Source organism: Anguilla anguilla, chromosome 11, assembly GCF_013347855.1.
Source record: "Anguilla anguilla isolate fAngAng1 chromosome 11, fAngAng1.pri, whole genome shotgun sequence".
Taxonomy (NCBI): Eukaryota; Metazoa; Chordata; class Actinopteri; order Anguilliformes; family Anguillidae; genus Anguilla; species Anguilla anguilla.
The window spans coordinates 9,765,930-9,793,701 of record NC_049211.1 but is presented as its reverse complement, the minus strand read 5'-3'; the positions used below and the strand labels follow the sequence as shown (position 1 = coordinate 9,793,701).

Sequence of the window (27,772 nt, the reverse complement as noted above, 5' to 3'; positions counted from 1 at the left end):
CACTTAGCCAAAGCTTCTCTCCGGGGTTAAGCTGTCCAAATATACTTATCCCCTGGGTGGTTCCCCACTGGGAGCACAGCTGGCCTGGCCAGGCCGGAAAAGCTGCCTCAAACCCCCACTCCCCCACTACCCCCCCCCCCCCCCGCCTCCTCCCCTCGCCCTCTTCTGAACTGTGAGAGGACCTGACATTGATTGGCCTGGATGGGCCAATCGACCAATCAGCTCATTTTAAACCCCAGCTCGCAGACTGGCCATACAGTACAGATTAGTGCACCGCAATGAGGCAGTACCTCAGTGAGGATGTCTCTAATGGGATTATCTCCGTGTTGTCCTGAATAACACTACCGGTGTTGTTTTTGTTGTTGTTGTTGTTTGTCATTTTGTTTTGCAGCCTTTCAGTCTTTTTTTTTAGACCAAGAAGCCTATGTGGATGCACTTGAATATTTATATTTATTATTATTTTTTATTTTTTTTGTAGATGACGAATGTGACGAAAGAGCACTGCCTGGAGATCGTGAGCAAGTTCGAGCCCTGCCCCGAGAACCAGCAGCAGGGGGTGCTGGGCATCGACGGTAAGCGCGGCGGCGCCGCCGCGGGCGTGTCCCGCCGACCTTAATTCCGCCGTCCGCGCTAGCGGCGTAGCCCGGGTCGCGCGCGCGCCCGTGCCGAGGCTCGCTCCACCCGGCGCTGAGCATATGGGCCGAAATCCACAGCGGTTTAAAGAGGCGGCTTAAGAGACCGCGTTTATGCGCTAACCGCCAACTGTGCGCTCCCACTCGTCAGTGTATAAATATTGCCCTGCGCGCAAAGCTGTGAATGCGGTGTTTATGCACGGATAAAGATTTTCCACAAAATATCATTTGCGGTATTAATAGTTATTGATTTAGTGTTGGAAACCAACCTGAGCTTCAGCTAAATATTTATCTGGATTGGACTCAGGTGGGGAGGAGAGGGAAATGGATCATGTTCTTGATTTTTAAGAATGAAACCCCTCCCCCCTCACGCCCCCCCCGCACCCCCTTTCTTCAGGCTTCACCAACTACATGCGCAGTCCCTCGGGGGACATCTTTAACCCGGAGCACTACGAGGTGACGCAGGACATGACCCAGCCCCTCTGCAACTACTTCATCGCCTCGTCCCACAACACCTACCTGATGGGGGACCAGCTCATGTCCCAGTCCCGGGTGGACATGTACGCCTGGGTGCTGCAGGCAGGGTGTCGCTGTGTGGAAGGTCAGCCCCCACCCCCCACCCTCCCCGCTCCTACCCATTCTTTCTGACGTCTCCCCGCACAGCTTATCTTTACCGTGCTTTATCTTTCACGCTGTCTCAGTCCAGACTGTGATCTCACTCCTACAGGCATTCTAACTGATCTGTGTGTTTAGTCCAGGCTTAGTGCAGTTTAATTGCAATTTTCCCATCAGTACTGTCATCTCACTGCTCACTGATCTGTGTGTTTAGTCCAGGCTTAGTGCAGTTTAATTGCACTGTCCCATCAGTACTGTCATCTCACTGCTCACTGATCTCTGTGTTTAGTCCAGGCTTAGTGCAGTTTAATTGCACTGTCCCATCAGTACTGAGATCTCTCTGATCTCTGTGCTTATTCCAGGCTTTCTGTAGTTTACCTGTGCTGGTCCAACTGCACTGTGATTTCTCTACTCCACCCATACTTCCTATGATCTCATTGGTCCAGCCATCCTTACTGTGATCATCTTACTCTCTTCTGGCCATCCTGCCGGTGATTGCCCTCCTTTACATGTGCCTGTCTGTATAGGCTGGTGTGGCACAGTAGATGGCAGATGACCTACTGCAAGTAGTGTCATCTCATTCAGTGTGGAAAGCTGGTGCACACTGAACTCAAAACAAATTTTTTGATATGCCTTTTATTGTTCAACCTTAATCCATTATTTGGAAGTAGCGTTGCATGGCGAGTGCCAGAACTGAATCTCACCTGAATCTCTGATGCGTAGTGATGTTGACAGGTTTAACCAGCCATTCAGGCTCGCAGCTGGATGCAGTGGAGGAACCTCTCTGCCTGAGTGAATTTTCAAATTAAGGAATTGACTTATTTTTGGTTGTTAGAATGCTGATACATAAAATGAACATGATTTAAAAGCAGCACTTTTTCATACAGTTTATCAAGACAGACTGCATAATTACAGATGGAGTTGTCAACATCGTTAGTTGTGAGTAGGATGGACAATCACAGCTTACTGTGCTTCACAAGCGTCAGGAATATTTGTCCATAGTGAACATCTTCTTCTATTGTCAGACTGCGGTATGCCCCAGATCTGAGGAGCTGATCTGATTTAGTGCGTTCCTGTTGCTTTTTCCCTCTCAGTGGACTGCTGGGACGGCCAGGATGGAGAGCCCATCGTTCACCATGGCTACACCCTGACCTCCAAAATCCTCTTCAAAGACGTCATCGAAACCATCAACAAATACGCATTTGTGAAAAACCCGTAAGCTTTGTCTATTTTTTCACGGGGTGGGGCGGGGGGGGGGGGGGCGGAGAAGGACAGATATTGCCATCGAATTGTGTTTCACAAACTCGCATGGAGTTACATAAGTGGGAGCAGGGTTTCTTTTCTGTTGCTCAAACTCGCTTGTCTCGAGGATATTTCTGTGCTGGCAGAGAGAGGCGTCAAGCGAGAAGAGAAAGCTGGCGCGGCAGTTCGTTAGCACGTGGCTCAGCCGAGTGTGCGCGCGCGATTCCACAGCCTCTCCTTCCTTCACGGTTTCACGAGAGAATTTCGTAAGGAAAACACCGCTAGCGAAAGGTGATGATCCTGTCAGGGTTTGCAGGGATGTGCTTTGCGTGGCTTTTACCCTCGCGCCCGCGCTCGACGGTAACTAACGGCGACGTCGTCGTCGTCGGAGGCGTCTTTGCGAAGGCCGAATCTCTCTCTCTCTCTCTCTCTCTCTCTCTCTCTCTCTCTCTCTCTCTCTCTCGTTGCGCTGGCTCCAAGGTAACTGGAGCACTGAATGACGGGAAGATGAGATGTTGTTTACAGGTGGCATAGTTCTGTCCGAGTGCATCGTGAAACAAATAAAAGTACATGATGCAATTTCCTGCCGCTATTTTTACAGCGTGAACTGGGAGTGCACTGAGGAGGCTGGAAATACGGAGGAGAAGAGGCCATTTTAGACCAATTTTAAATAAAAGAGTGTGTCAGCTGTAGTATCTTTATTCTGGTTTTATATGTCATGTTTACAGGAATGTGTTGCTAGAACAGTAGAGAGGCGTATTTTTATCTTCCCAGGATTCACTTCTTGTGTGGTTCACGAAGAGGGAAATGTGCTAGACTGTTCAACACATTAGAAAAACAATGCCTTCTATGGCTGTTTTACCAATTTTTCTGTTCAGTGTTGTGTAGCAACGGTGCTTTAACAATATGATTTTGCTATAAAAAAAACTCCATTGTAATTCAGACATTTTCATAAAGTTTAGCTTAAGGGAGAGGGAGAAATGTGTAATATCATCTTTATGGGTACGAGGGTAAATGGAATGAAAGTCTTTTTAAATTGCCAGGACGTCTCGCAGAAGCTGAGTGTCTGTTTTTTTTAAGCCAATGGGGGAAAACCCCCCAAGCGGGAAACCTTAACAGCCGTAGTAAGCAGTATCGCCATTGTGGTGCTGAAAGTCATCTAGTGTGCACTGAATACCCAGCCGGTGCTATAAAAGTAGTATGTTAAATTGGTCTGCTGTCACTGACCTGATGAAAACTGATGATATTAATCTATGAGAGGAAGTATTGATCTGAGCCGGCATGGCGTCCCTTTCATATTTATTCCATTGTGAAAGCCCTAACGTCTGCGTGGCTAGCCCTGGATGAAGACGCATGTGCTGTTGGCAGGTACCCGGTGATCCTGTCCATTGAGAATCACTGCAGCGTGCCCCAGCAGAAGAAGATGGCCCAGTATCTGATGGAGGTGCTGGGTGACAAGCTCGACCTGTCCACGGTCAACATGGACGAGTCCGGTCTCCTGCCCTCCCCCGAGGGCCTGAAAGGGAAGATCCTGGTCAAGGTAATAAACCGCTTTTTTTCTCTTTCGGAAAGATTTCGGCCAGTCACTGACCGTTCCCCTCAATTTGAAACATGGGATATGGGCTGCATGACATCCTGTTCAAAAATGTAAAAAATAAATTAAAAAGGAACTAAAATATATTAGTAAGATTAATTTTTTTGTATTTTACTCAGTGGGCATGGCAAGGATGACGGCTCCCTGAAGTGGGGAAAGTGGGACAGAGGGGGAGGAGTTAGACGGGTAGCGAGCGAGCGGGCGGGCTGGGCTACAGGCGGGAGTCTGCGCCCCAGTCCCCAGCCGGGCGCGCGTCCGCGGCTGAATCTGGGGCAGGCGGGCGGCGGCGGTGGCTTTGACAGATTGGTCTGCGCCGGTCACGGGTCAGCGAGCGCCCCACATAGCTGCCACCAGCTCGCCGCTCTGCGTGTAACGGTCACACGCTTTCCCGTTTTCCCGCCAAAACCCCCCATATCGTACCGCCGCCGACACGCGTACGGCTAACTGAGTGAGCGGGTCGTGCGGCAGGCAGTCCCACAGTTGCTAGGTGCTGGGGGGATCGGGGTGAAGGGGTGCAGGATGCGGTAATACAGCAGGCTAACCTGAGAAGGGGGAGGGCTAAACTGGGACGATCGATGGATGTCAGTTGTTTTAGCGGCTAGCTGGAGTGCGAACGTGTGCTGACATCGTGGCCTTTCCTGGGCTAGCAGGCACCGCAGGTCTCTCTCTCTCTCATCTGGCCCTAGGTCTTATATCAGAATTAATAACGGGCACTGATGGGCCTCTCATGGATGCATTAGCCAGCCCTGCTATCCCCTCCTCTCTCTTCACCTCTGCTCCTCCTCCCACCCAACGCTAATCAGGCTCCGTCTGACCAAAATGTCTGGGCGTGTGCGACCTCCGTCATATCGCGCCCGCGCTGATGAAAATTAATTTCGTTCTGTTCGTCGAGGGGGAGAGAAAAAAAAAACGAAAAATTTCAAAATGCGAAACTGCTCATGGAAAATCCAGGCCAGAATATCCAAGCCAACAAATATAATTTGTTGTTCTGCTGCCCTGCTGCTGTGGAGATTAAATTGCCTGTGTGTGGGTCAATGACGGAACGTGTAAAGCGCTTTTCTGAATGTAATGTTCATACATGCACTTACTGCGCTATTACATTGTGCAATGCTGTGTTCCATTTGCATCTTATTCAAGTACGGTGCTTATGGTGGCTTATGATTGATTTAGTGAATTGCTGCTGTACAGTACAGTTGTGTGGCGTAAGTATCCGAAGGTATATTCAAACCACTAAAGTCTTCGTAAAAGGGTAAATGGTAAAATGGTGTACCTTAATTAAATTTAAATAATTTTCCTGGCATGATATTGTGAGGATAAATAACTATGTACTACAATGTGGTTAAGAATTATTTATATGCAGAAATTAATGCTTTGAGGCACTTTTATGAACATTTTTTAATTTCCCCAATGTCATTTGGTGCGCCCAATATGACAACAGCATTTTTTATCCAATCCCTTGACGATATCCATGCGACAGGGTGTAATATAATGAAGACCTCTGTGCTCCTCGGACTATGCAGAAAATCGCTAATTCTTTTAGCAGCGTGGATTCATTAAATGTGGAAGCCTTAGCGCATCTTAATATGGTGTTTACCCGAAAACAAAACACGGAAGCATCTGTCCTCATTATTCAGAGGCCAAGAGTCCCAAAGGCAGGAGAATCTGTTCTCTGTGGCACAGAGGTCTGTGTACCCAGTTGCAGAAATCAGCTATTTTATTTATTTCCGCTTACATAAACAAAAAAAAAAACAGCAAAAGTTTAATCGTACAAAAAGAAAAGTGAGTAAAATATTTTTTTTAAATATGCAGATATGTGGTCTTCATGAAACCCGTTTTCGCTCAACAGTGATCCTCACGTTTCGACTTCTGCACGGTACCTCTCTTTCGCTAACATTTATTCAGTTACGTTATGCATTCACTGATACGCTGTGATGTAATTGTAAAGACTATCTGCGCAAACCGGAGCCCTCTGTGAACAGTCATCATCGCGCTTGTGCTTGTTCTTGTTGTTGTTACCGCGTTGTGGCCTGACTCGCCGACACGGATGTGCCATCCCCCCCGAAGATGATTGCTGAAAAGTGGGGAAAACACGAGGATAATACAACTTTGATTTACCTCGGAGGCAGCTGATACAAGTGGGGGCCCTGTCAGCCGGAGTATCGATTTCTGTCATTTTACCGCATCAATCAGCCGCAGTTACATCTCGCCGGATTCCCTCCGGAATGATTTCTCCTTTCCCCCGGCAGCCCGTTTAGATGCTCGCTTATTATGTGCCTGTCCATCACGGCCTTTCGTTTATTTATTTATCGGGTTATGTGGAGGGAATGATGGGGAAATGACTATCGTAAATTGGCGTGATGAGCGGGGGCAGATTATTGATGTTCTTGTGAAAGGCTCCCCGTGGTCCTTATTATAAACGTGATCTTATTTAGTGATCCGGTTCCACTGGGAACACGCTATAGTGCCCTGTAGGATCTCCACGAACTGTTCCAAGGCCTAAAATTGTTTTTTAAAAGGCAAATGTAGCCGCGACTGGATGTGTTTTTGGGGCCTGGGTTCATTCTCATTTGTGTCACGTGAGGCTTCTTTGTGTTCCAGCGCAGTTCACGCTCGGACCAGGATGGCTGCCTGTCAGTGTGGCATCCACACTTTTCACTGCCCTGCTCCTGTAGTGAAACAGACAGTGGATACGTGTTTTAAACACCTTTCCTTTACACCACTTTATCTTCCACTGTTTAAATCCTGGGTTTTCAGTGGGGGTCCACTGACCCCTGGGGGTCTTTGAAGATGCAGTAGGGGGTCCCTGGCCAGACTTGATATGCAATTACTATGTATAGATTTGGGAAAATATTTCAAAATATAAAACCCTTTAAAAAAAAAATATATATATAACCGATTTTACCTCATGATGGCGGTGCCCTGGATGACTTTGAGCCTGGATGGGGGTCCGTAGTTTGGTTTAAATAATTGGCAACCCGCATCCCTCTTTCCAGGGGAAGAAGCTTCCGTCCAACATAGACGAGGACGCGGAAGAGGGAGACGTGTCGGACGAGGACAGCGCGGACGAAATGGAGGACGACTGCAAGCTGATGAACGGAGATGTAAGCCCAGCGTCCCCTTCACCTCGGTGTTTAACCCCCCCCCCCCCCCCCAGCGCACCCCACGCTGTGAAAGATCCATACAGCAGACACACGGCACCAGGGTGCACACTCAGACACAGTGAACGGGGGGCCCGGGGACCCTGTCTCACTGCAGTCGTGTGGTCGTTTCCGTGTTTGATTGTAATTGCCTCTTTGGAATATCGGTTTATTTTTATTAAGATTGCTCTTTGATTGCGAGGCATGTTGATAAGGTCATCAGAATAAATGTCTCTGAAATAGTTTTTCCTTTTCCCTGATGAATGTTGTAAGTAACAGCATGTTTTGGCAGGCCTTGGGCAGCCACCCTGAATTAATTGCGTTTCAGTTTTTAAATATGATTGATATGTAATTGTGAATTTCTCCTGAATGGCATTTCTTTCCAGTGCAAATATGCATTGAGGCTGAAAGACAAAGTAGCTGCGGGCTACTGGAAGTTCTGGCTGTCTTTCTATGTTTGATGCTCATACTTTTGTTGTGAATCCGCAGAACTGGTTCTGTGTTGATAAAAAAAAAAAAAAAAAGTTAAAAAAAGTTTGAGGAAGCAACATGAGAATAGTTTCACAAACTGACTGTCACAGTGAGTGGCTTCTTTGGGAATGAATGGCCTTGCTTTACCTCCGGATTGGAGAAAGGCCATCAAAGTAGTCGCAGCCCCAGGCATGCAGTAGCGTGTGTGTGTGCACATGCTCATGTGTGTGTGCGCACCAGTGTATGCACACACGGCGTGTTGCCTGTCTGATGTGCTGCTCTTCTTGTACATGTGTAATTGATCGCTGCAGTCTGTTATCAGGATGTGCCTCTGGGAAGCCACAGATCCTCCTGCCCTGTAATACAATGCTTGCTCATTCTATTTGTCTCACAGCTTGTTGTGTGGGTGCTGCTGTACACGCTCTCACCCCTTTTATCCCTCTCTGTCTGTCTCACTCTCTCTTTCTGTCCATCTCCTGTCTCTCTCTCTCTCGCTCTCATTCTCGCTCTCTCTCTCTCTCTCTTGCTCTCTCTCTCTCTCTGATGTGATGTCATTTGCTTAATATGAAGTGGAAGGTACTGTGTAACAAGATCATTTTGGAAACGTCTTATGCATAAAACCCAGTCAAAAGCGGTCCCATAAACAAACACATTCAGCCTTTTGACGACATCCAAAGCCAGTATTGAGATGCGTGTCCAAAGCCCAGATGAAAGTAAAGCTTTTATTTTATTTTGGTCACCTTGAGAAGGGGGAGGAGGGGAAAAAAAATCGGAAAAAAATACTGCCTGCCAGAATAAGAAGCGGCCATGTCAATTTTCTTTGACTTCTCTGAGCTGAGGGATGGAAAGACGCCTCAATACTGGCTCAGTGCCATTTTCAAACATTGCCATGTCCCACAGGTACCGAGCGGGGCCCAGAGTGGGAGGGAAAGGTTCAGAACCTCACCCGCTGCTGATGGAAAAGGGTCAACAGCAAGAGGCACCCGCACGATCCGATTTATAATTCTGGATTTCAGTGAATTTGGCTTTAGACATCGACATCAAATGAAATCTGCTTGGTGGGAGGTTAGAGCAGTAACAAACACAAAGGAACAAATCGAGACTCTGAACACGTCTGGTTAATTTGAAGAAAACGATGATACAAAGGCTTTCCTGTAATAAGATTACAAGATAATTATATCTTTAGGTCGTTACATTTGCTCTCCAAAGTTAACTTTGCTCCGTCGGGTAGATCATTAAAATTCATCGTCTCCGCACACTTGCGGCAGTGTGACACTGACGGATTTACTCGTTTTTTTCCCCCCTCTTTGTATCTGGGTGATCTCTGCCTCAGAGAGCGGAGGTGTCGAGCGCATGTCTTAGACTAGCATCTATGAAGTAAAAAAAAAAAAAAAAAAAAAAAAAAGTTCCCGTGCTGACGCGCGCACATCTCGTTCCTATTTGTGCACTTCCTGTTAACGCAGGAACGTTGACTTGTGCCGGCGGGAACTGCGCGGGGAATATCAAGCTGAGAAATGCTTACACTGGTGCGGAGACCTGACGGATGATGTGATGTCGAGCAGAGCGAAGAAGGCCCGTTCCCGATCGCTGGAGGAAACGATCCGTTTAATTGATTAATGCGCAAATTAATGCCGTGGAATGCAGGACGAACCAAACGTGCCTCTTAACGTAGACCTGTGCAGACAGGGGGATTCTGAAACCATTTTACCGCTCTGGTCCTAAAATGGCTGTTTCTGCACTGTTCAACCACAACGGAACCACATTAAACCGGGCACTGTACAGAGCAGAATTACGGACGAAATAATCCTTTCTTTTTTTCCCTGTGGCATTTGTGCAGAAACAGTGTCCTGACCACTCACTATCAAACCAAGTCATTGCGTTTGATTAGTCTGTGTTTAACTATGCAGGAAAAGATATACCTAAAATGACACTTTTATCGACTGCATTTTTAGCTTGGCAGATGACGCTAGTTGTTTCTATGAATTCATTCTTAGAAACTCTTGATCCATTCCAGTGATATGGTTGTGTGTGTTATGACCTACAAAGTAATATTAATTACAGTAATTTCAGAATTGTGTTAATCACAGCCATTTCAGAAGACCTTGCTCGCAGTGTCAGCTGTCTTTGTGGTCATTCAACACCTCGTGGCACGACTTGCCTCAATGATAATATAATTACATAATTATATTACATACAGTACATGTGCTCTAATACTCACCAAATTATTGGGCAGCACTAACAGAGTTAACGGTTTCTTCAGCACAGAACTCACTGTGCCTGCCTGCCTTTTGTCGACTGAGCTGTATTTTTTCCTCCATTGCATGAAATTCAGTGTCTCTTGGTCTGATCACCTTGCCTCGGGCTAGCCAGTGAAAACGGGCTGCTCCTTTGTGTCGGTCAGTGCTGTGATTTCTGCCCAGCCTCTCACAACTGTGTGTGTGTATGTGTGTGTTTGTATGTGTGTGTGTGTGTGTGTGTATGTGCTTGTGTGCACGTTTACCTGTGTGTGTGTGTGTGTGTGTGTGTGTATATGCTCCTGTGTGTGTGTGTGTGTGCCTTTCTGCGTGTGTGTTTATTTGTGTGTGTTTGTGTGTGTGCTTGTGTGCGTGTATTTCTGTGTGTGTGTGTATGTGCTCATGTACGTGTGTGTGTGTGTGTGTGTGTGTCCGCCGCTCGCAGACGTCCATGAACAGAAAGCAGGTGGAGAATGTGGCCAAGAAGAAGCTGGACTCTCTGATGAAGGAGTCCAAAATCCGGGACCGGGAAGACCCAGATAGCTTCACCATCGCTGCCCTGCCCCCGTCCGGGAAGCTGCATGACCCCACCCTCAAGGTACAGCATTCCCCTGCTTTTACCCTCCCTTCTCCATTCATCTGTCCATCTATAGCCTCTCTTATAGCCTCTCATATCCCTTTTTTTCTCCAGTCCTCTCTTCCTCTTGTCTTGCACTCAGTACAGTGCAGTTCTCCATTTAACCCGATGAAACACATTGCAGTAGATAATGAAATGGCGCGACTCTATAGCTCTTATAAGCCCTCACTGCAGAGGGGAAATGTGCCTTGGGCTTCATCGTCCTTCATGTGTAAGATTTTTAACGATGGACAGATCTGCTGGTGAATGAAGTCAGCGCTGCCTTAGACCCCACACTTCAGGACCTGGTGTTTGACAGCCAATCAAATCAAATCATCGTCCCCGAGATTCCAGGCCACGCATCACTGAGGTGTCATATGGCCTCGTTTTAGTCAGCGAGTCGGGGCTGCCGCCCTCACAGGCCACCGTAGTTCAGCCCGCTAGGGGCCCCTGGCCTGGCGGTTCAGAGCTGCGGAATCGGGCGTGGGGCCCCTGGCGTTTAGCGGCCCCTCAGATCCCCGCCGGTTGTTTTCGGGCTGTGACTCAGCCGCCGGTAGCTCCGTTCTGAAAGCCCAGCCCAGCGCGGCAGTGTTGCAGAGCGCCCGGATCATGCCGGAGCAGGCGTGTTCGTCGCCGTGGTTACTGAAGGCTTTGTTAGGGATGTGGGGTGGGGGTGGGGAGGGGGGGTGGGGGGATCAGGGCTGCTCTCTGTCACATCCTGCCGGGCGCCGCGCTTCCTTTCTGGGGCCGCGTCCGTTGTTTGCGGTCGCGCTCGGCGGCCGTACCGTGGGTGTCCTCGATGCTGACGATGCGCTGTCCCTTTTTCCCTCCGCTAGCCGAAGGGCAGCCCGCTGGCGGGAGAGAGGTCTTCGGTGAGTGGCCCTGCATGACCGCGTGTGAGCTTCAGGTCCCGTCCGCTTTCCGCCATTCCCTCTGTGACTCTCCCAGACGCACGGGCTCCACTGCCATGTCCCGGTTGCATTTTTCACAATCAGCCTTTCCTCCCCTCCCCTCCACTCATCTCGCAATGCATGGCCATTATATATTTTTTTGTTGCTGGATACAGATGTGAACATGGCATTCAGATTAGCACGTCAGTAATGCATGGCATGAAAATACGATCCTCTATTAAGTACTGAAATAATCATTCATAGCTGTTTCGCCCTTAGTGATGCTCGCACCATCGCGCTCATGTTCTGTGTTCCTCTGTTTGCGTTGCATTATTGATGAAGGAAAGCGGTTATGGCCGTTTCATCCTGTCAGATGACCGGAGCGTCTCCGCTGGGTTCCCTGCATTTTGAGATGGGTGTAGACGGGGGTGCAAAGCCTGCCGTTGAAAACACATCCCATGTCCTGTCAGGTGTGAGAGTGTGTTTTTACCTTAAAAGCCAGGGATGTACCAACCATGTGAGGAGTTGGGATATTGACAGACACTATGATTAGGCTCAGATTGATCCTGACAGATAGAACTGCTCTCTGGTTATTTATAAAGATTCTTTATGTAACTGATGTAGAGGCCTTTTATTCTCCAAAATTACCAAAAAGAAAAAAAAAAATATCATTCACAAAGGGGCTTTCAAAAAATGTATTTTGGATGTTGCGATGGAACCAGCTGTAATAGTACCTATTTTTACACCAATTTCAAATCACCAATTTTTCCTCATTAGTTAGTCTCAACTGCTGTCAGATGCAAATTATACAGGATTGCATTATTGCCAAATTAATTAATTTTAGCTAGCTGGAATGGTCTGTCGGCCTTTCCGGTTACGGACTAACAACAGTAAATGTATAGCGCCCCTTAGTGGCTGATTGAAGTAGTGCTGAAGAATAGGATAATTGTAATTTGTGTATATGTGTCACGTTAGGCCACAATTGTCCTTTTTTTAGGTACAGGAACGAGAGTCTGTACTTTTATGAATATCCACAGTGTTTATAGTGATGCATTGCCATACCACAACGGTGAGGATAATCTGCATTATGAATGTCATTAAAAAAGCGTCTTAGTGCTCATCCCCGTGTTATTAGTGCAGAAGAGGCAATTGGGGCTGCAGCCCAATTGTAATTAATATCTCTGTAGTGTTTATGAGTGGAAATGGTTCATTATCACGCGGCGCTGTGTGTCACCATCGGGTAGGAAGTACCCCTTGTACCCAACGTGTCCAAGTAAGCCGCCCAACACAGTGGACATGAAATATTAGCGTGTTGGAAGGAGGGTTGTTCATCAGGGGCAGTGTCTGCCTGTACCGGGTCGCTGGTGCTGCAGAGGGTGGTGAGTCAGTCTCAATCTTCGGAGGGCCGTGCAGCAGTCCCCCTCTCTGTAAAAAATGTGCCCAGAGGGAGACATCACCCGAACAAGTTTATTGCTGCTTTTACCTTTATGTCCCTCTGTTCTCAGGAGGTGAACTTATCAGTTATGAACTGTCTGTTGCCCAGACACACACTCCCCACACATGCACACACACACACACACACACATACACACACACACACACACACTCAGACACGTCTATTCACACTCACATAAACGCACACACAAGGATGCACAGAAGTGTTTGCTTACTCTCTCTCACTCTCCCTCTCACACACACACACACACACACACGTTAATTCTTTATTTAGGTCCACATTTATAAAATACATCAATAAGGGCCAAAATATATTTCAGTTGCTGTCTGATGTCCTTCACTTGAGTGGCAGAAGGCATACCAGTAGGGATAAAGCACACACGCACACATGCACACGCACACACACTCAGACACGTCTATTCACACACACATAAATGCACACACATGGACGCACACAAGTGTTTGCATACTCTCTCTCCCTCTCCCTCACACACACACACACACACACACACACACATATGTTCACACACATGCGCACGTACACACACACTCAGACACGTCTATTCACACACACACGTAAATACAAACACAAGGATGCACACAAGTGTTTGCATACTCTCTCACTCTCCCTCTCTCACACACACACACACACACCCACCCATGCACAAACACACACACACACACACCCACCCATGCACAAACACACACACGCACACACACGCAAAGCACACGTACAAGCCCTTTCTCTCCGATCTGTGCCGATAGTATCAGCTAAATTGGAACATCAGCAGTGTTGGCGTGCCCGAGTCATGTGATAAGGTTCTATCAGGGTTTGCACAATGCTTTATCGAGCACACGGAGGAAACAGCCTGAGAACCGACGTGACCCCCTGTTCTAGCAGGGAAAAAAAACCTCTCATTACATCCTGTCAAACAGGCCCTTCACACATCTCAAGCCTACAGTGGCTTGCCATTAAAGCATGTAATCCCCTTTCTTTCTGAAGTGGGCAGTATCTGCCTATCTGTACCAGCAGCCTTGGACTCAGATTCAGGCTGAAACTCGTGTACTTATTCTTTGTGTGTGAATCGGGGGGGGGGGGGGGGGGGGGGTTTGAGGTGAGGTGTGTGGGGTAGCAGGTGGTGGGGGGGGAGGGGGGGCTTCTTCTTTCTCTGGCTTCTTGGTGCCCCTGCTGTGAGTGATGCAGCTCTTCGTTCGCCCCCCCGCCTTGGCGTTTTGTTAGAGAGAGGATCAGAGAGAGGACCTTCGCTCTGTGTTAGCCGCAGATCACACTGCCCAGCGTACCGCCCTGACTCTCGCCCTGTGCCCCCCCGTCAGGGACGCGGGAGCAAACTGCCGCCAGTGATGCTGTCCCTGCTGCCACGCCCCCCCTGCTCCCTGTTATGGGGTGTTATTAATTAGCTGCGTATTTCATTAGAGGCATCAATTGTAAAGCGCTTTGGATAAAAGCGCTATATAAATGCAGTCCATTTACCATTTGCCATTAGCTCTGTCATTGGACGCTTCTCTCAGGGCTGGCCCCGCCCCTAATAAAGATATACTTTAGTGGAGAGGCATGGGGGGGGGGGCGCTGTGAGGCATGCATGGGCCAATAGGGGTCCTGCAGTGGGACCATTTTGATTCGGTTAACCCTGGCGCCCCAAAATAGAGTGGTCCAGGATTGCCCCAGTTGAAATGGCGGATCGCGGGTGGGGGAATTTTAGCGAATGTGGTTAATGCAGCCAAATCGAAGCTTGACGATGCAGCTATTTATTAATATTATTCATCTCAACTAGACCCATTATTTTGGTATCTCTCTGTAGATGCAATCTTTCCTTACCGGGTGAAAGTAGCAGAGCTGCTACTGGAAGCAAATGGATTTTTGAGAGGAGGTTGATTTTGATGGGGGTTGATAAGAGTTGAGATGGGAGGTTTTGCTCAGATGCCTTTGGGTATGCTGCAAGCATAAATGAGTTAAGCTCACCTTGGGTACTGAAGGAGTGGTACTGCATTTGACAGATGTCAAAATATGTGTTTTCTCTTTAAACTGCATTTCTGTGGGGTTATGTACATACAATACACATTCACATATAATTTCATATGCAAGCATTATGTATTCTGAAATTATGCTGTTTTTAATGGATGTGTGTGAATTTGTATGCACACACAAAACCCACATGCATCACACATTTTCTGAGCCAATTTTCCACATGAATTAGAAAAATTGATGTCTGATAAATAAAAGAAATTGCTGCAGAAAATATATTGCGAATACATTTTCATCTCATTTGTGGATTATTAAGGCAGTGAAAGCTGATCGTATTTCTTAACGCCACTTTCTGAGCTTTTAAAACGTTAAAACTATGATTTAATTGCCTCACTTACTGGTGCCTAATTCACATTATTACTGCCGCAGTAGGACTGATTTGACATCTTCCCTCTTGGTTGACAATTTTGAGGTAAAAATGACTAATTTCTATGGTTCGGTACTAAAATACATAAATTATCAGCCGTATGGCAAATGACAAGGCCTTGCATTGCTTCAGGTCAGGCATTCCATTCTGAAGAACCAAAGCGCCCCCTAGTGCCCTAAATCATGAGTTCTTTGTTGTTCAGTTTGAAAATCGTTCTGTTATGATGTAGTTGTCCGTGGTCTGCGTTATGTGCATGTGCTTGCATTTTGATTTCAGCCTCTGATAATAAGCTTCTCGATTCTTTCAGGCTTTATTCAGACGGTCGTTAAACCAGATATCCTCTAGTGTGGTTATCTGGCATTCAGAGTCATGTCCCCGTCTGAAGCTGCCGTAAAATAAAAGGCTAGGATTTAGCGCTTGCGGTGAAGGGCGGCCTGAGCTGGTTTCAGCCGGTAGTAACCCGCTCTGCTCTGTATTGGCGGTTGCTGGAGGCTGTGCTTGTGTCTCACAGGGCAAAAGTGAGGACGGCACAGACACCGCTGATGAGGCCAACCCCAACACTAACAAGCGCGTGGGCAGGTCCTTCATGGGCAGCTTCTCCAAACGCAAGGTCAGTATTACTGCAGTCTGCACCTCCTCCTCCCTCCTGCTCCTCAATCTGCTCCACCTACTCCACCACCACCTCCTCCACCTGCAACGCTATAACACCCTCCAATATGTGCTCCACCTCCTATGTATTTAGCACCTCCTTCTCAAATTGCTCTGCCAACACACCCTCCTCAACCTGCACCACCTCCTCCTCAATGTGCTCCCACCACCTCCACCACCTGTGCCTCTACCACCTCCTCCTAAAACTGCTCCACCTCCTCAACTTTCTCCTCCTCCACCTGATCTGCTAGTACACCCTCCTCAACCTGCACCACCTGCTCTTCAATATGCTCCACATCCCCAACCTCGACCTTTACCACCACCACTTCCTCCACCTGCTCCTCTACCACCTCCTCCTCAGTCTGCTCCATTCCCTTGTCTTCCTCTTTTGTGAACGGTATCTGCTTCCTTCCCTGCTTGTTCCCCGGCAGAAAAAGACGGCCAAGCTGAAGAAGACGTCCAGCCTGGAGGACACGGACACGGACCAGGAGAGCTCCAGCAGCGCCTCCAAAGCTCCTCTCCATCACAGCAGGTGCGGTTACTGCTGTTACAGACCCATTACAGACCCATTACAGACCCATTACAGACCCATTACAGGCCCATTACAGGCCTTCTACACGCCATTAGTGCTCCCGCACTGCAAGCCCTCTGCGTGCCTGTGGAGAAGTACAGGCAGTGTAGAGCATCGCTCCGTACTGTGTGTGTGTGTGCGCGCGTGTGTGTGTGTGTGTGTGTGTGTGCGGGGAATCAACCGAGCGCACTGCAGCCTAGAGGCTACAGTTTGGTACTGTTGCACGTGTCTAATTCCTCCCCTTATCTCCTTTGTCAGCCCAAAATGCTTTTTTATCTAATAGTTAATGAAATATGCATGCATGAAGGCTCAGCTCCTGGTCTTTGCCTGTCAGTGATCCACACGCTGGCTGCGTTACTGCACCGCGCTCTCTGCTCGTCTGCCTGCAGTGCTGAAATCGGCAGTGTTCCCCCTTAGCGCCGCTCTCACTAAATAAAGAGAGGGGAGTCAGGCTCGTGCTCCGAGTTAGACCTCCGCTGTTTGTTCAGCGTGGGGGGGGGTCTCTGCCTGCCTTCATTAATCTTTGGCGAGTCTGACGAACAAACACACGATTCCGTATGCAGCGCCCGCGCCGCTCCTGCGCTTCTCTGCGACCGACTGCGGGAGAAATTAACCGGCTGCCTGCTCCTCCTCTGTGCTCCCGCAGGAAAAAGAAGACCATGAAGCTCTCCCGGGCCCTTTCCGACCTTGTCAAGTACACCAAGTCCGTCGGCGTGCACGACATCGAAGCACAAGGTGAGAGGGAAGGGGGGGGCAGCCTCACCCCTCTCCCTGGGGTGCAGAATTAGCCTCACTGATAGTGGATATGCCTCATATGTCATTCAGTGCTGTCAGCATTGGGAAGTGGAGGAACGCTTGTGAGATTGCTGAGGGAGGGGGGGGTACACCTCCCTGCAGGGGAGGGGAGCGGTGGGTGAGGCAGGTGGGGAAGTGTACAGGAAGTGGTGCAGGAAGTGCACATTAGAAGGGAGGGAAGAGTGTGTCAGAGGCAGAGGGCGTCTATAGCACAGGGCAGGGTGTGTGCATCATAGGGCAGGAGGATTGTGCATTGGGGGGAAATGGAGTGTGCATTAGAGGGCAGAGTAAGTGAATGTGAGAGGTGTAAATTGGGCAGAAGTGCTGGGTGCCAGACAAGGAACTGGAACCCACATGTCAGTATGTTCTGAACATCATCTCCTAACATATGTCAGGTTCGTATATTATGAGCACATCAATGACACCTGTATTCCCTGTGTGTGTGTGTGTATATGTGTCTGTGTGTGTGTGTCTGTGCGTGCATGTGCGCACGTGTGTGTGTATTCGTGTGTGTGTGCCTCTCCTCCGTGCCCCACAGCGAGTGCCTGCAGCTGGCAGGTCTCGTCCTTCAGCGAGACCAAGGCCCACCAGACCATGCAGCAGAAGCCGGCCCAGTTCATCCACTTCAACCAGCGGCAGCTCTCCCGCATTTACCCCTCCTCCTACCGCGTGGACTCCAGCAACTTCAACCCCCAGCCCTTCTGGAACTCCGGCTGCCACCTGGGTAAAAGATGGCGTACAACGGCCAGCCCTGTCTGTGCTGGCACGGCTCAGCCCAACAGCAATGTGTTTAAGTTTACATGAGATTTTTTAGCATAAGAATAAATCATCAGCTTCTTTGTGTATATATGCGGAATGTAAATGATTTACATGTCTATCCTCAATTGAAGGTCTGAAATTTACAGCAAATGGCGCAGTAGATCCTAGGTTACGAGATTTAGCGTTACTGACGGTGTGCTCTCTGTGTGATGATTTTGTTCTGTTCTGCAATGTCCCCTCAGTTGCGTTGAACTACCAGTCGGAGGGGCGCGTGCTGCAGCTGAACAGAGCCAAGTTCTACAGCAACGGGAACTGTGGGTACATCCTGAAACCCCCCTGCATGTGTGAAGGTGAGCGCGCCCGCACACTCTGGGACCGCCTCGGAGGTCAGAGGTCAGAGGTCGCGTATGACGAGGTGCAGGTCGTCTGACACCCTCTTTTTGGCAGGTGCCTTTAACCCCATGCTGGACGACCCGCTACCAAATCGACTGAAGAAGCAGCTGGTGCTGAAGATCATCAGCGGTCAGCAGCTGCCCAAGCCTAAAGACTCCATGCTGGGGGACAGAGGAGAGGTGAGCGCGGGAAGACTGAGCGAAGGCTGCCTTATGAGATTTTAGTTTAGTTTAGTTTAGTTTAGTTTATTTATTTGACGATTCACTTTAAAAGGACAATTACATGGTTGCGGACACCGATGTACATGCACAATTAAAAGAGCGTCAAGGATAACACAAGAAAGTCACAAGACTTATTTCCGTTGTGGTCCTTGCTGTAGCTAGATGTCATGGAGGTGTGTGTGCGTGCGTGTACGAGATGGTGGAGTACGGCATTAGCGGCATATAAAAGCACAAAAACATTGATATACAGTGAACATTTACATTGGGCATTAACAGGCCTCGTTTTGACAAAAGGTTACAGATGTCTCTGTGCCTGCCACACAGTGCACACCTGGGTCTATACCCACTGCATGTGGTTCTGTACCTGCAGCAGCACATGGTTCTATACGTACCTGCTGATCCATGTTGTTCCATACCTGCAACAGTGTGTGGTTCTATACCTGTCGCTACACGTGGTTCTGTACCTGCCACAGCACATGGTTCTCTACCTGCAAGTGGTTCTGTGCCTGCAGGTTCTCTTCTCCCTCGTGGACAGTAAAAAAGGAAAATGAATGTTAGTCACATTGTTCTAGCAAACCAGTGAAACTGAAACCAGCACTTACCACACTGTAATTGAATACTGAATACTCTTCATTTTATAAGTTGCTCTGTCCAAGAGCGTCTGCTAAATTACTAATTTAATGAAAGAAAGAAGTCTTTAATAACTACACTTTTGGCCAGACGAATGGAAGCATGCCAGTCCAGCCAGGGTGAATTTATTCTTACGGTGAAGTGTGCAGTGTGTGTGCATGTAATGAGAAAGGCGTTCTGATTGGACACCTGCACATCCAAATGGCTTTTTACACAAAGGCTACATGAATGGAGCGTGCCCATCTGAGGCTTACCCCCGTGCATCTCCATGGCGAAATCACAGCGAGGGAAATAAACGTGAATCGCCCCCGTCAGCAGTTCCTCCTCTTCCTTCTAGCCGTTTTTTATCCCGGTTATTACCGCAGCCCCAATTGCCATTTAGTACAAACATTTGAGAAACTTTTCTAAGATATTGATCTGGGGAAGCGTTTAGTTTCCCTGGCTGGATTTGCTGTGTCTGCACTTCTCTTATGCATCGGCTGATTTTGTCTTCAAAAGCAGTTTCCCTTTTCATTGCCACCATCAGAAAAATCAGAATGACAAATGCAGGCGAAATATGATCCGGCTGTTTTATCCTGCAGGGGTCCACAGTCTGTTAGCCCTTGGAGCAGTATCAGTGCACCTGTACGGTCTGAGGCTGGAGATATTTCTGAGATATTTCGGCAGTATGGCTACCTGAGTGCTGCCCGTGTGCCTTCAGTAATCTGAACTACATTTCCCAGCATCCATTGAGTAAATAACGATATTTGCCCTGACTTTCAAAAATTTCATTATGATACTGGTACAGAAAGCATACATACGGTTAGTCAGATTGAGCTGGCGTGTTTTGTCTCAGTGAAGCAAAGCAAAACGTTGAACTCGGGGGTCATCATAATTCATAATTCAGTAATTATGAAAGGAAGCCCTTTGCAGCTGAAGTTGGTGTCTTGAACGAATGCTGCATGCAACTTCCATGAGCCCATTAAATATTTAAAATGACAACGTTTCCCCCTGGTGGAATGACATCATCCTGGTGTCAGTTCTTATTAATGAAGGACATTGAATTTAAAAGCAAAAAAACATTGCTCCTCTTATTCTGCTCTTTATGCTATGGCATGAAAAAAAGGAGCTTTATTTATTTATTTTACTAAGTAATAATTTATGAAATACATTTGTTTCGGGTGTAATATTTTATGCAAAGTCAGTACAAATTAATTAGCGATATTAACTCTGGTTATAACAATCTTCCGAGTGCAAACATTGGGGGGTGGGTGGGGGGTGGTGGGGGGGTGCAGCGGTTGCACTTCCTGTCGGGGTTCCGCTGGGACGCATTAGCTGTGTAAATGAGATGCGCGTGCGCTGCTCCACCTGAGGCGGCGGCGCCGCGGCGCGTTCCCGTTTCCTGCGCTGCGTGTGTGTGTGTGTGTGTGTGTGTGTTAACGCCCCGGAGCGCTGTCTGTCCCGCAGATCATCGACCCCTTCGTGGAGGTGGAGATCATCGGCCTGCCCGTGGACTGCTGCAAGGAGCAGACGAGGGTGGTGGACGACAACGGTGAGCGGCTCCCAGAAGCCCAACACACGCGCGTGTGTGTGCTATAGGAACAGAACAAACAACAACAAAATATATCATTTCACTTTAGCGAAAGTTTCTTATAAAAAATTTTGTTTTCCTTCCATCCTGGTCATGGAAAGACCCGTTGGGTTGTAGTGCTGTGCAGTTTTGGCCTGATAAACCTGCGCGGGGGACGGTCCCTGTGCTTGATGTATAATGCATGAGTGCGGTTGTGGGGGGGGGAGCTCACTTCTGAGGACCCAGCACAGCGCCTGCCCGGGTGTCGCCTCGATAATAAATCATTCATGAGCGTTTTAGCTGACGGACGCCCCCCCCTTCCCCTCTCTCTCCCTCTCTCCTGTTCTCGGTGCCCCCCCCCCCCCCCGCGCCAGGCTTTAACCCCATGTGGGAGGAGACCCTGGTCTTCACCCTCCACATGCCGGAGATCGCCCTGGTCCGCTTCCTGGTGTGGGACCACGACCCCATCGGGCAGGACTTCATCGGACAGAGGTCCATCGCCTTCACCAGCATGATGCCAGGTACCCTGCCCACCCCCCCCCCTGCTTTTCACCCCCTCTCAGGCCACTTTCGCTGCCCTCCGTTTACCTGACACTCCTCTCTCTAATTATTTATTCACATATGTCTGGGGGTAGTCCAGGCTCTTTGCCATAAGTGTTGAGGGACTGCAGAGATTGATGTGTTTTGTTCTGCCAAAAGGAGCTGGAGCTGTACTGTACTTTGCACAAAGGACCTGTGCTGTACTCTACCTGCACTGCTTCCCTGACTAATTCCGTTTTTTGTCTCTCAGGTTACCGGCACGTGTATTTGGAAGGTATGGAGGAGGCTTCCATCTTTGTTCATGTAGCCGTGAATGAAATCAGTGGTAAGGTAGGTACCTGTGGGTGAAATATCTCAAAAGCATTGCTGTTTATTCCATTAAATAGTAGCTTAATATGAAGCTTGTGTAAAAGAAACTGTCACACTACTAACCTACAGTTTTAATACAGCTATTTGTTATGAAGCATATGATTCTTGTGCTGTATATACATAGTATCGACTTGGGGCTGGTGAACAGTTGTGGTTAGTTTACATAATGTATAGTGTATGGCGTAATTCCTATCAGAGGTGTAAGGAGTAGAAGCAGAAGCTTGTATTGTTTCCATGTTTCCTCGAAGCAGGGAAGGTCAGATTTGGTTCAAATAAAAAAAAATGAAGACGGTTCATGAATTAACAAGCACCAAAAGCTGGAATTAAATGAAAGGAAACGCATTTGTTTGAAAGCTTTTTGTAAATGCCTGGCACTTTTTCTCTTGCCAAGCAATCAATGCCGGAGGATGAAAGAAATTGGCAGTTAACTGCCCGAGGCTATTAAATGTTAAATTAGCAGAGGGACCCACTGAACCGGGGTCTAATTCGGACTGTTGTTGTGGGTCAGGAATACGTGCCGTCTGTTGGTTCAGGAAGAGTCGAAGGCCCGCGAGCAAGCACTGCTGCAAAGAATCATCACTTTGACGAAATGTCAAAATGTTAACCAAACTGCAACTGATAAACAGGCTCTCAAAGTGTCCGCGTATTCCACAGAAACTTATCGCTAGCATTTGATTCTTGCTTTCCCGTTTTTATTTCTCCAGTTGGTCCTGTGATCTCTGTTCTGGACACGGCTTACTTTACCGCTCACTCTATTACACGTTTGCCAACCTGATTCCTTGCAATGTGGAAATGTGAAAGCTGTGTCCAATTTCCACTTCAAAGGAAGGATTTTTTTTCTCTTGAGATGAACTGCTAAGCCCCAGTCATACTTAAGGATGTCACAGTAGATTCGTTTTACAGTGCAGTCTGGCATTAAATGTAATGGCTATCGGGTTTTAATGGATGTGGCCGGGTTCAGTCAATATTTATCCTTAACTTTGACAATTAAAATTAAGTGCTATCTTTCTTCTCGAACACACAGCTAATGTTTATTTACTCGCCAAAATTTGCATTTGTGGGAAAGTAACACCTTTAACAGGCTTTTAAACACTTTAAATTAAATTTTCTTGAATTTGAATTTATCGGGCAACATTTAGTTACATTTTGACTCAGGCCTGTATCATGCAGTTTCAAATGGAATGCTATGGTATATAACGTACATTCAGGAGTACATAGATTAGTGTTATAGTGTAGGGAATCTGACAATTTTCTGTAGTCCTATTTAGTTTGTTTAGTCTTTACTAGCTTAGCATTAGATTAATTATTAGATTGTTAGCCTAGCATTATGAGCAACAACAACTATACTACTAAAACTATGATGTACTATATTACAACTGAATATGCTTTACAACTAACATTCGTTAGTTTAAAATGCACTTTCAGTACTGTGAAGTAGCTGTCAGAATCACCATATCGTGACATCTCTGCTCATACAGGTGGATTGATATTGAGGCCCCGCTATGACCTAGAACTAGAAGTGCTTGAGGAATTATAAAATGTATTCAATCTGGGTTGAAGTTGTCAATTTTGTGTTCTTATTCCACTGAACAGTCATAGAAAAGCTGCTCAGATTCTTAAAGATGGCTTCACATGATATCATTGCATGGTGATGATCCTCTGGCCATTTGCTGTTGAATTTGCATTATAACCCTTCTGGCTAACCTCCCATAGCAGGTGTCATTGTGGAATATATAAACAGCCAGTCTCTGCTCTTTTTGTGTATATCTGTTCTTAGTCTAGTCTTCTGTTAGCTGTGTTCACTTTGTTTTTTTCTCTCCCCCTCCTGTACTTTCTTTTTCTCTCTGATCTTTCTTCCCTCTGTCTGTTTGTGATTTCAGTGGACTCCCTTCATTGTCCAAATGCTACTTTTAGGCGCAGGAAATTTTTACGAGCCCCCCCGAAGCTGTCCCTCGTAACTCAGGTGTAGTGAGAACCAGTCGGCACCCTGCATGCGCCACAGGCCCCTCCCCTTCCCACACCCTCGTGACTCCGCCCCCCCCAAACCCTGCCAAAGGAATGAGCTGCTAGCATTCAAAATTCCAACTCATTCAGACCATGAGTTGTGACATGACTGTGACAGCTGTGCTCACCAGCATTCTCATTTGCCAAAGTAGATCCAGTGTCACTATCCCAAAAGAGGAGGAGAACGAGCCAAGCGCAGAGAGGCGGTGCTCTTTAATTCTGGAGATTCTTAGTTACAAACGTTGATTAACTGGAGTTTCTTAGTTACAAACGTTGATTAACTGGAGATTCTTAGTTACAAACACTGCTGAACTCTGGAGATTCTCAGTTTCAAACACTGTTTAACTCTGGAGATTCTCAGTTTCAAACACTGCTGAACTCTGGAGATTCTCAGTTTCAAACACTGCTTAACTCTGGAGATTCTTAGTTACAAACACTGCTTAACTCTGGAGATTCTTAGTTACAAACACTGCTTAACTCTGGAGATTCTTCGTTCCAAATGCTGCTTAACTGGAGATTCTGAGTAACAAAAGCTGTGCAACTTCGGAGATTCTCACTAACATATCTGTGGCTTAACCTTGAAGCAGTTAAGCTGTCAAGCCGCGCTGCTTCTAATGAAACTTTAACGTGTATTAATGACTTTTTTGTTTGTGGATTTAGTGGTTACTCTATTCTTCTGTACCCTTCTCTCCCAAATTTTAACAACCAGTCAATGAAACGGCATCAAAATTCACCAGTTCATAACATAGCTCTCTATTATGAAACCTACGTGAAAGTTATTTAAATCTTGATGACAGCGACTGCTTTTCATATTTTTCTTGCTGGCTTGTCTTTTGTAGAGATGTCCTGGGATGTGTTGTCCTGAGAATCTCTTAAACCTCGAAAATCAAACTAGAATGTGTCTAACGTCAGATTGTTGTTCAAAACTCAAAATTCATGCGTGATGTTTGTTTAATGAGACTTAATGATTGTTGTCTTCAGTCTGTCATCACATTAATGCTCATATCTTCTAGATAAGTTAGGAATACCTTTCATCTTTCTATTGTAGTTATTCAATTTCAGAAAATCTTTGCTGCATGTGAAACTTAACTTTTTAACATTTAAAAAAATAATCATTTGAAATTTGTGTTTTAAGACTCTGAGTTACTCTGTTGTCTTTTGGCTGGAATTAAGCAAACAGGAATTGAGATTTTATCCACTTGGATCTACTTTATATAGTTTTTTAAAATGACATTGGGTGGTAATGACTCCTCTAGAAAAGAATGTAATTTATACTTTTTTATGAAAATACAGGGCTTTTTTTCCCCACTTCAAATTATTGATCTTGACATGGATTAAGTGCACACAGACCTAAGCAGCATGCTAGAGCGAAGTCCAGTTCACCCAGTGTTGTTTTATTAAGGACGGTTGAAAAAAAATAAATGAAATGAATGTCCCATCCTCTGCCATTTTTCAGGTGATTGTAAACAAGTTGTCGTTCATCACTGCATCTTCACTGTGTGGTACTCTCCTAGCTCCATACTGTTGGGTCCCCGGGTCCCCCCACCACCCCCCCCCCACCCCACTCACCTTCACACAGTTCAGACAGTTGGTTTCTGTGGCAAACCATGTGCATGGAAACAGCCTTTGAAACTGTTACCTTGGAAACTGAGGCCCGTATTCACAAAGCGTTTCAGTGTGGGAGTGCTGATCTCGGATCAGTTTATGTTCTTGGCTCAAAATGGGTAAGGATTGGACGTGGACAAGGGAAGGCTGATCCTAGATCAGCACTCATACCCAGAGGTGCTTTGTTGAATGCCGGCCTCTGTGTCCTCATTACAAATTGTCAATTGCAAGAGCTGGAACTGACCAGCATTATGTGTTCCTCCTGACCACACTTTTTAGTGGTCCTTGGTGCTGGACTACAGCCCTCTAATTTTACCTTTGTGCATTTGGAGGAAATGCTTAATGGCTTACGCTTGGCTCCGTGATGCTGAAGGTTCACAGCCCTCCCCGAAGATCTTGTTTCACAAATGTGTTTAATGGGAGCCGGTCTTTTGCTGTGGAGCCGTGCTCTAAAAATCCAATAGTTCTCTGCCATTGCCACAGTCCGTGCATGCAGTGGTTTTATCTGCAAAGAGACACTGTGTACTCTCAGGTTCAAAAAAAAAAAGAGTAATTCTGTTTGAATCCATTGAATGTTAAACACTGTTTCTTTGGGAAACTGTCCTCCACATATTTTTTATTGCGCATAATGTTCCATATTTTATTCAATGTTTTCTCAGTGCAAATGACTCTTCTCCACAGTGGGGGTACAATCTTGTCTCTGAGTCCATTTTATGAATGTGCATGGGACAGGAATGTCTGTTCATTGTTCTTTGTTAAAAGAGTTTTACAATAGAAAAAGAAAACCTCCATTTTATATAGAATATTTCATATTCATCTCTCAGCTCCCTCACTGTCCCCACAGTTGAATTGATTGGTTGGCTGCATGGTGTGGCACACCGTTGTGTTGTCAATTGTCATAATTATTTGTGAAAAGGTTTGCTTCCTGGAACTGTGCTTTCATTCATCTTACTGTACATGCACTGTTTTAATTGGTTGTGTTATGGATTGTAGCATTTATATACTCTGTAATATCAGGCTCCCAGACAGGTGTCTGACTGAGACACTTGTTCTTAGTGCACTGGTACTGTACACCCCATAACCCCAGCTAAAACCCTGACCCTGTGACCCCCGTTTGGACCAGGAGTCCTTCGGGGATTACTGTCGGCCATCTTGTCACCTGGGAAAGTGGGAATTTGAGTCGTCATGGCGATTCTTACCTGACCTCGGGCATCTGTGATTTGCCTGTGCTAGTTGTGGCTGATTCACAGCCTTTAGCTGGTGGGTTGCAGATTAAAAGGAAGTGGGTGTATGCGTGCATTGCGCAGGTGCGAGTATACACCTCCTGAACTAACGTCCTGAGCAGGACTGGGTCAGGCCTACAGTCACAAAATAGCATTCCAAAAAAGAGAATGCTAGAACTTCAGTTTAAATTTCCTGAATAAGCATAGATTTCAGTTATTTCAGGCACTTTGAGGCCGTGAGACACTGTTTGTCCTTCTGTTGGTGGGCGGGTTTGATGACTCAGCACGGCTGCGGTCTGAATCCTGTGCGTGTGTGTTTGTCCCCTGCGGCTCCAGGTCAGGCCAGTCAGCGGTATAAAAGGACTGTTTCACAGAAACCCAAAGCAAGCTTCCCTGGACAGCCATGCTGCTGCGCATCTCGCTCGTAAGCCCACCTTCGGGGCTCACCTCCTGCGCAGGACGGCCAGCGCCCCCACCAAGGGCCAGCCCAAAGTCAAGAAGGGCTTCCCAGAGATCTCCATCGACACCAAAGACTATAGCTCAGAGGGCGCCAGCGAGGACAGGGAGTCGGAGGACGCCTCTCGACCCCGATTCGACAGCGAGGGGGACAGAGCCGCGCCCCACCGACGGGACGGCACCAACGGGGAGCTGCACCCCGGCAGCGACAAAGGTAAGAGCCGGTCCCCCCGGGGGCCTCCCCACCACAGGGGGGCGCTGTGTGAGCCGCTGAAGCGGGCCAACAGGCTGCGGCTCCAGGACCCCCTGGACGAGAAGCCCGGCGTGTTCGCCCGGGTGGCGGTCAACAGCGCGGGCCGGGTGGGCGTGACCTCAAACTGCATCAAGTGCGTGATTGGCTCCAAGGAGAGCCCGGAGCCGGAGAGGAAGGTCGCTCCTCCGCCCGCCCCGCCCAGCCCGGTCCCGCCCCGGCGGGCGAGAGCCGCGTCGGAGCCCAGGCAGACTGAGCCCGAGCCCCGCCCCGAGCCCACCCGTGAACCAACCCCTGAGCTCACCCCTGAACCCACCTCTGAAAAGCAGGCGGTGCCCCCGCCCCTGCCCCGGACCCTGCCCAAACCGCTACCCCGGACCCGGGGCCGGCAGACGCTGGACGCCCCACCCGGGGCCCGGCGCTGCGCCGACCCCTCGGCCAGGAACGCCCGCTCCTGCAGCG

General features: G+C 47.7%; 1 protein-coding gene across 4 annotated transcripts in view; it reads left to right on the top strand.

Moving 5' to 3' along the window:
- plch2a (phospholipase C, eta 2a) overlaps nt 1-27,772 on the top strand; it is a 161,214-nt gene that overhangs the window by 127,613 nt on the left and 5,829 nt on the right. For 3 of the 4 annotated variants that reach the window (XM_035381231.1, XM_035381235.1, XM_035381234.1), the window contains 18 exons: nt 479-572; nt 1,030-1,233; nt 2,342-2,462; nt 3,858-4,029; nt 7,077-7,184; nt 8,262-8,267; nt 10,371-10,523; nt 11,378-11,413; nt 15,809-15,907; nt 16,377-16,477; nt 17,163-17,251; nt 17,850-18,035; nt 18,313-18,420; nt 18,518-18,642; nt 20,761-20,845; nt 21,238-21,384; nt 21,654-21,733; nt 26,941-27,274. In XM_035381231.1, coding sequence (XP_035237122.1) covers nt 479-572; nt 1,030-1,233; nt 2,342-2,462; nt 3,858-4,029; nt 7,077-7,184; nt 8,262-8,267; nt 10,371-10,523; nt 11,378-11,413; nt 15,809-15,907; nt 16,377-16,477; nt 17,163-17,251; nt 17,850-18,035; nt 18,313-18,420; nt 18,518-18,642; nt 20,761-20,845; nt 21,238-21,384; nt 21,654-21,733; nt 26,941-27,274 — 2,248 coding nt within the window. The remainder of the gene's footprint in view (nt 1-478; nt 573-1,029; nt 1,234-2,341; nt 2,463-3,857; nt 4,030-7,076; nt 7,185-8,261; nt 8,268-10,370; nt 10,524-11,377; nt 11,414-15,808; nt 15,908-16,376; nt 16,478-17,162; nt 17,252-17,849; nt 18,036-18,312; nt 18,421-18,517; nt 18,643-20,760; nt 20,846-21,237; nt 21,385-21,653; nt 21,734-26,940; nt 27,275-27,772) is intronic. The other variant, XM_035381232.1, reaches the window with a different exon arrangement.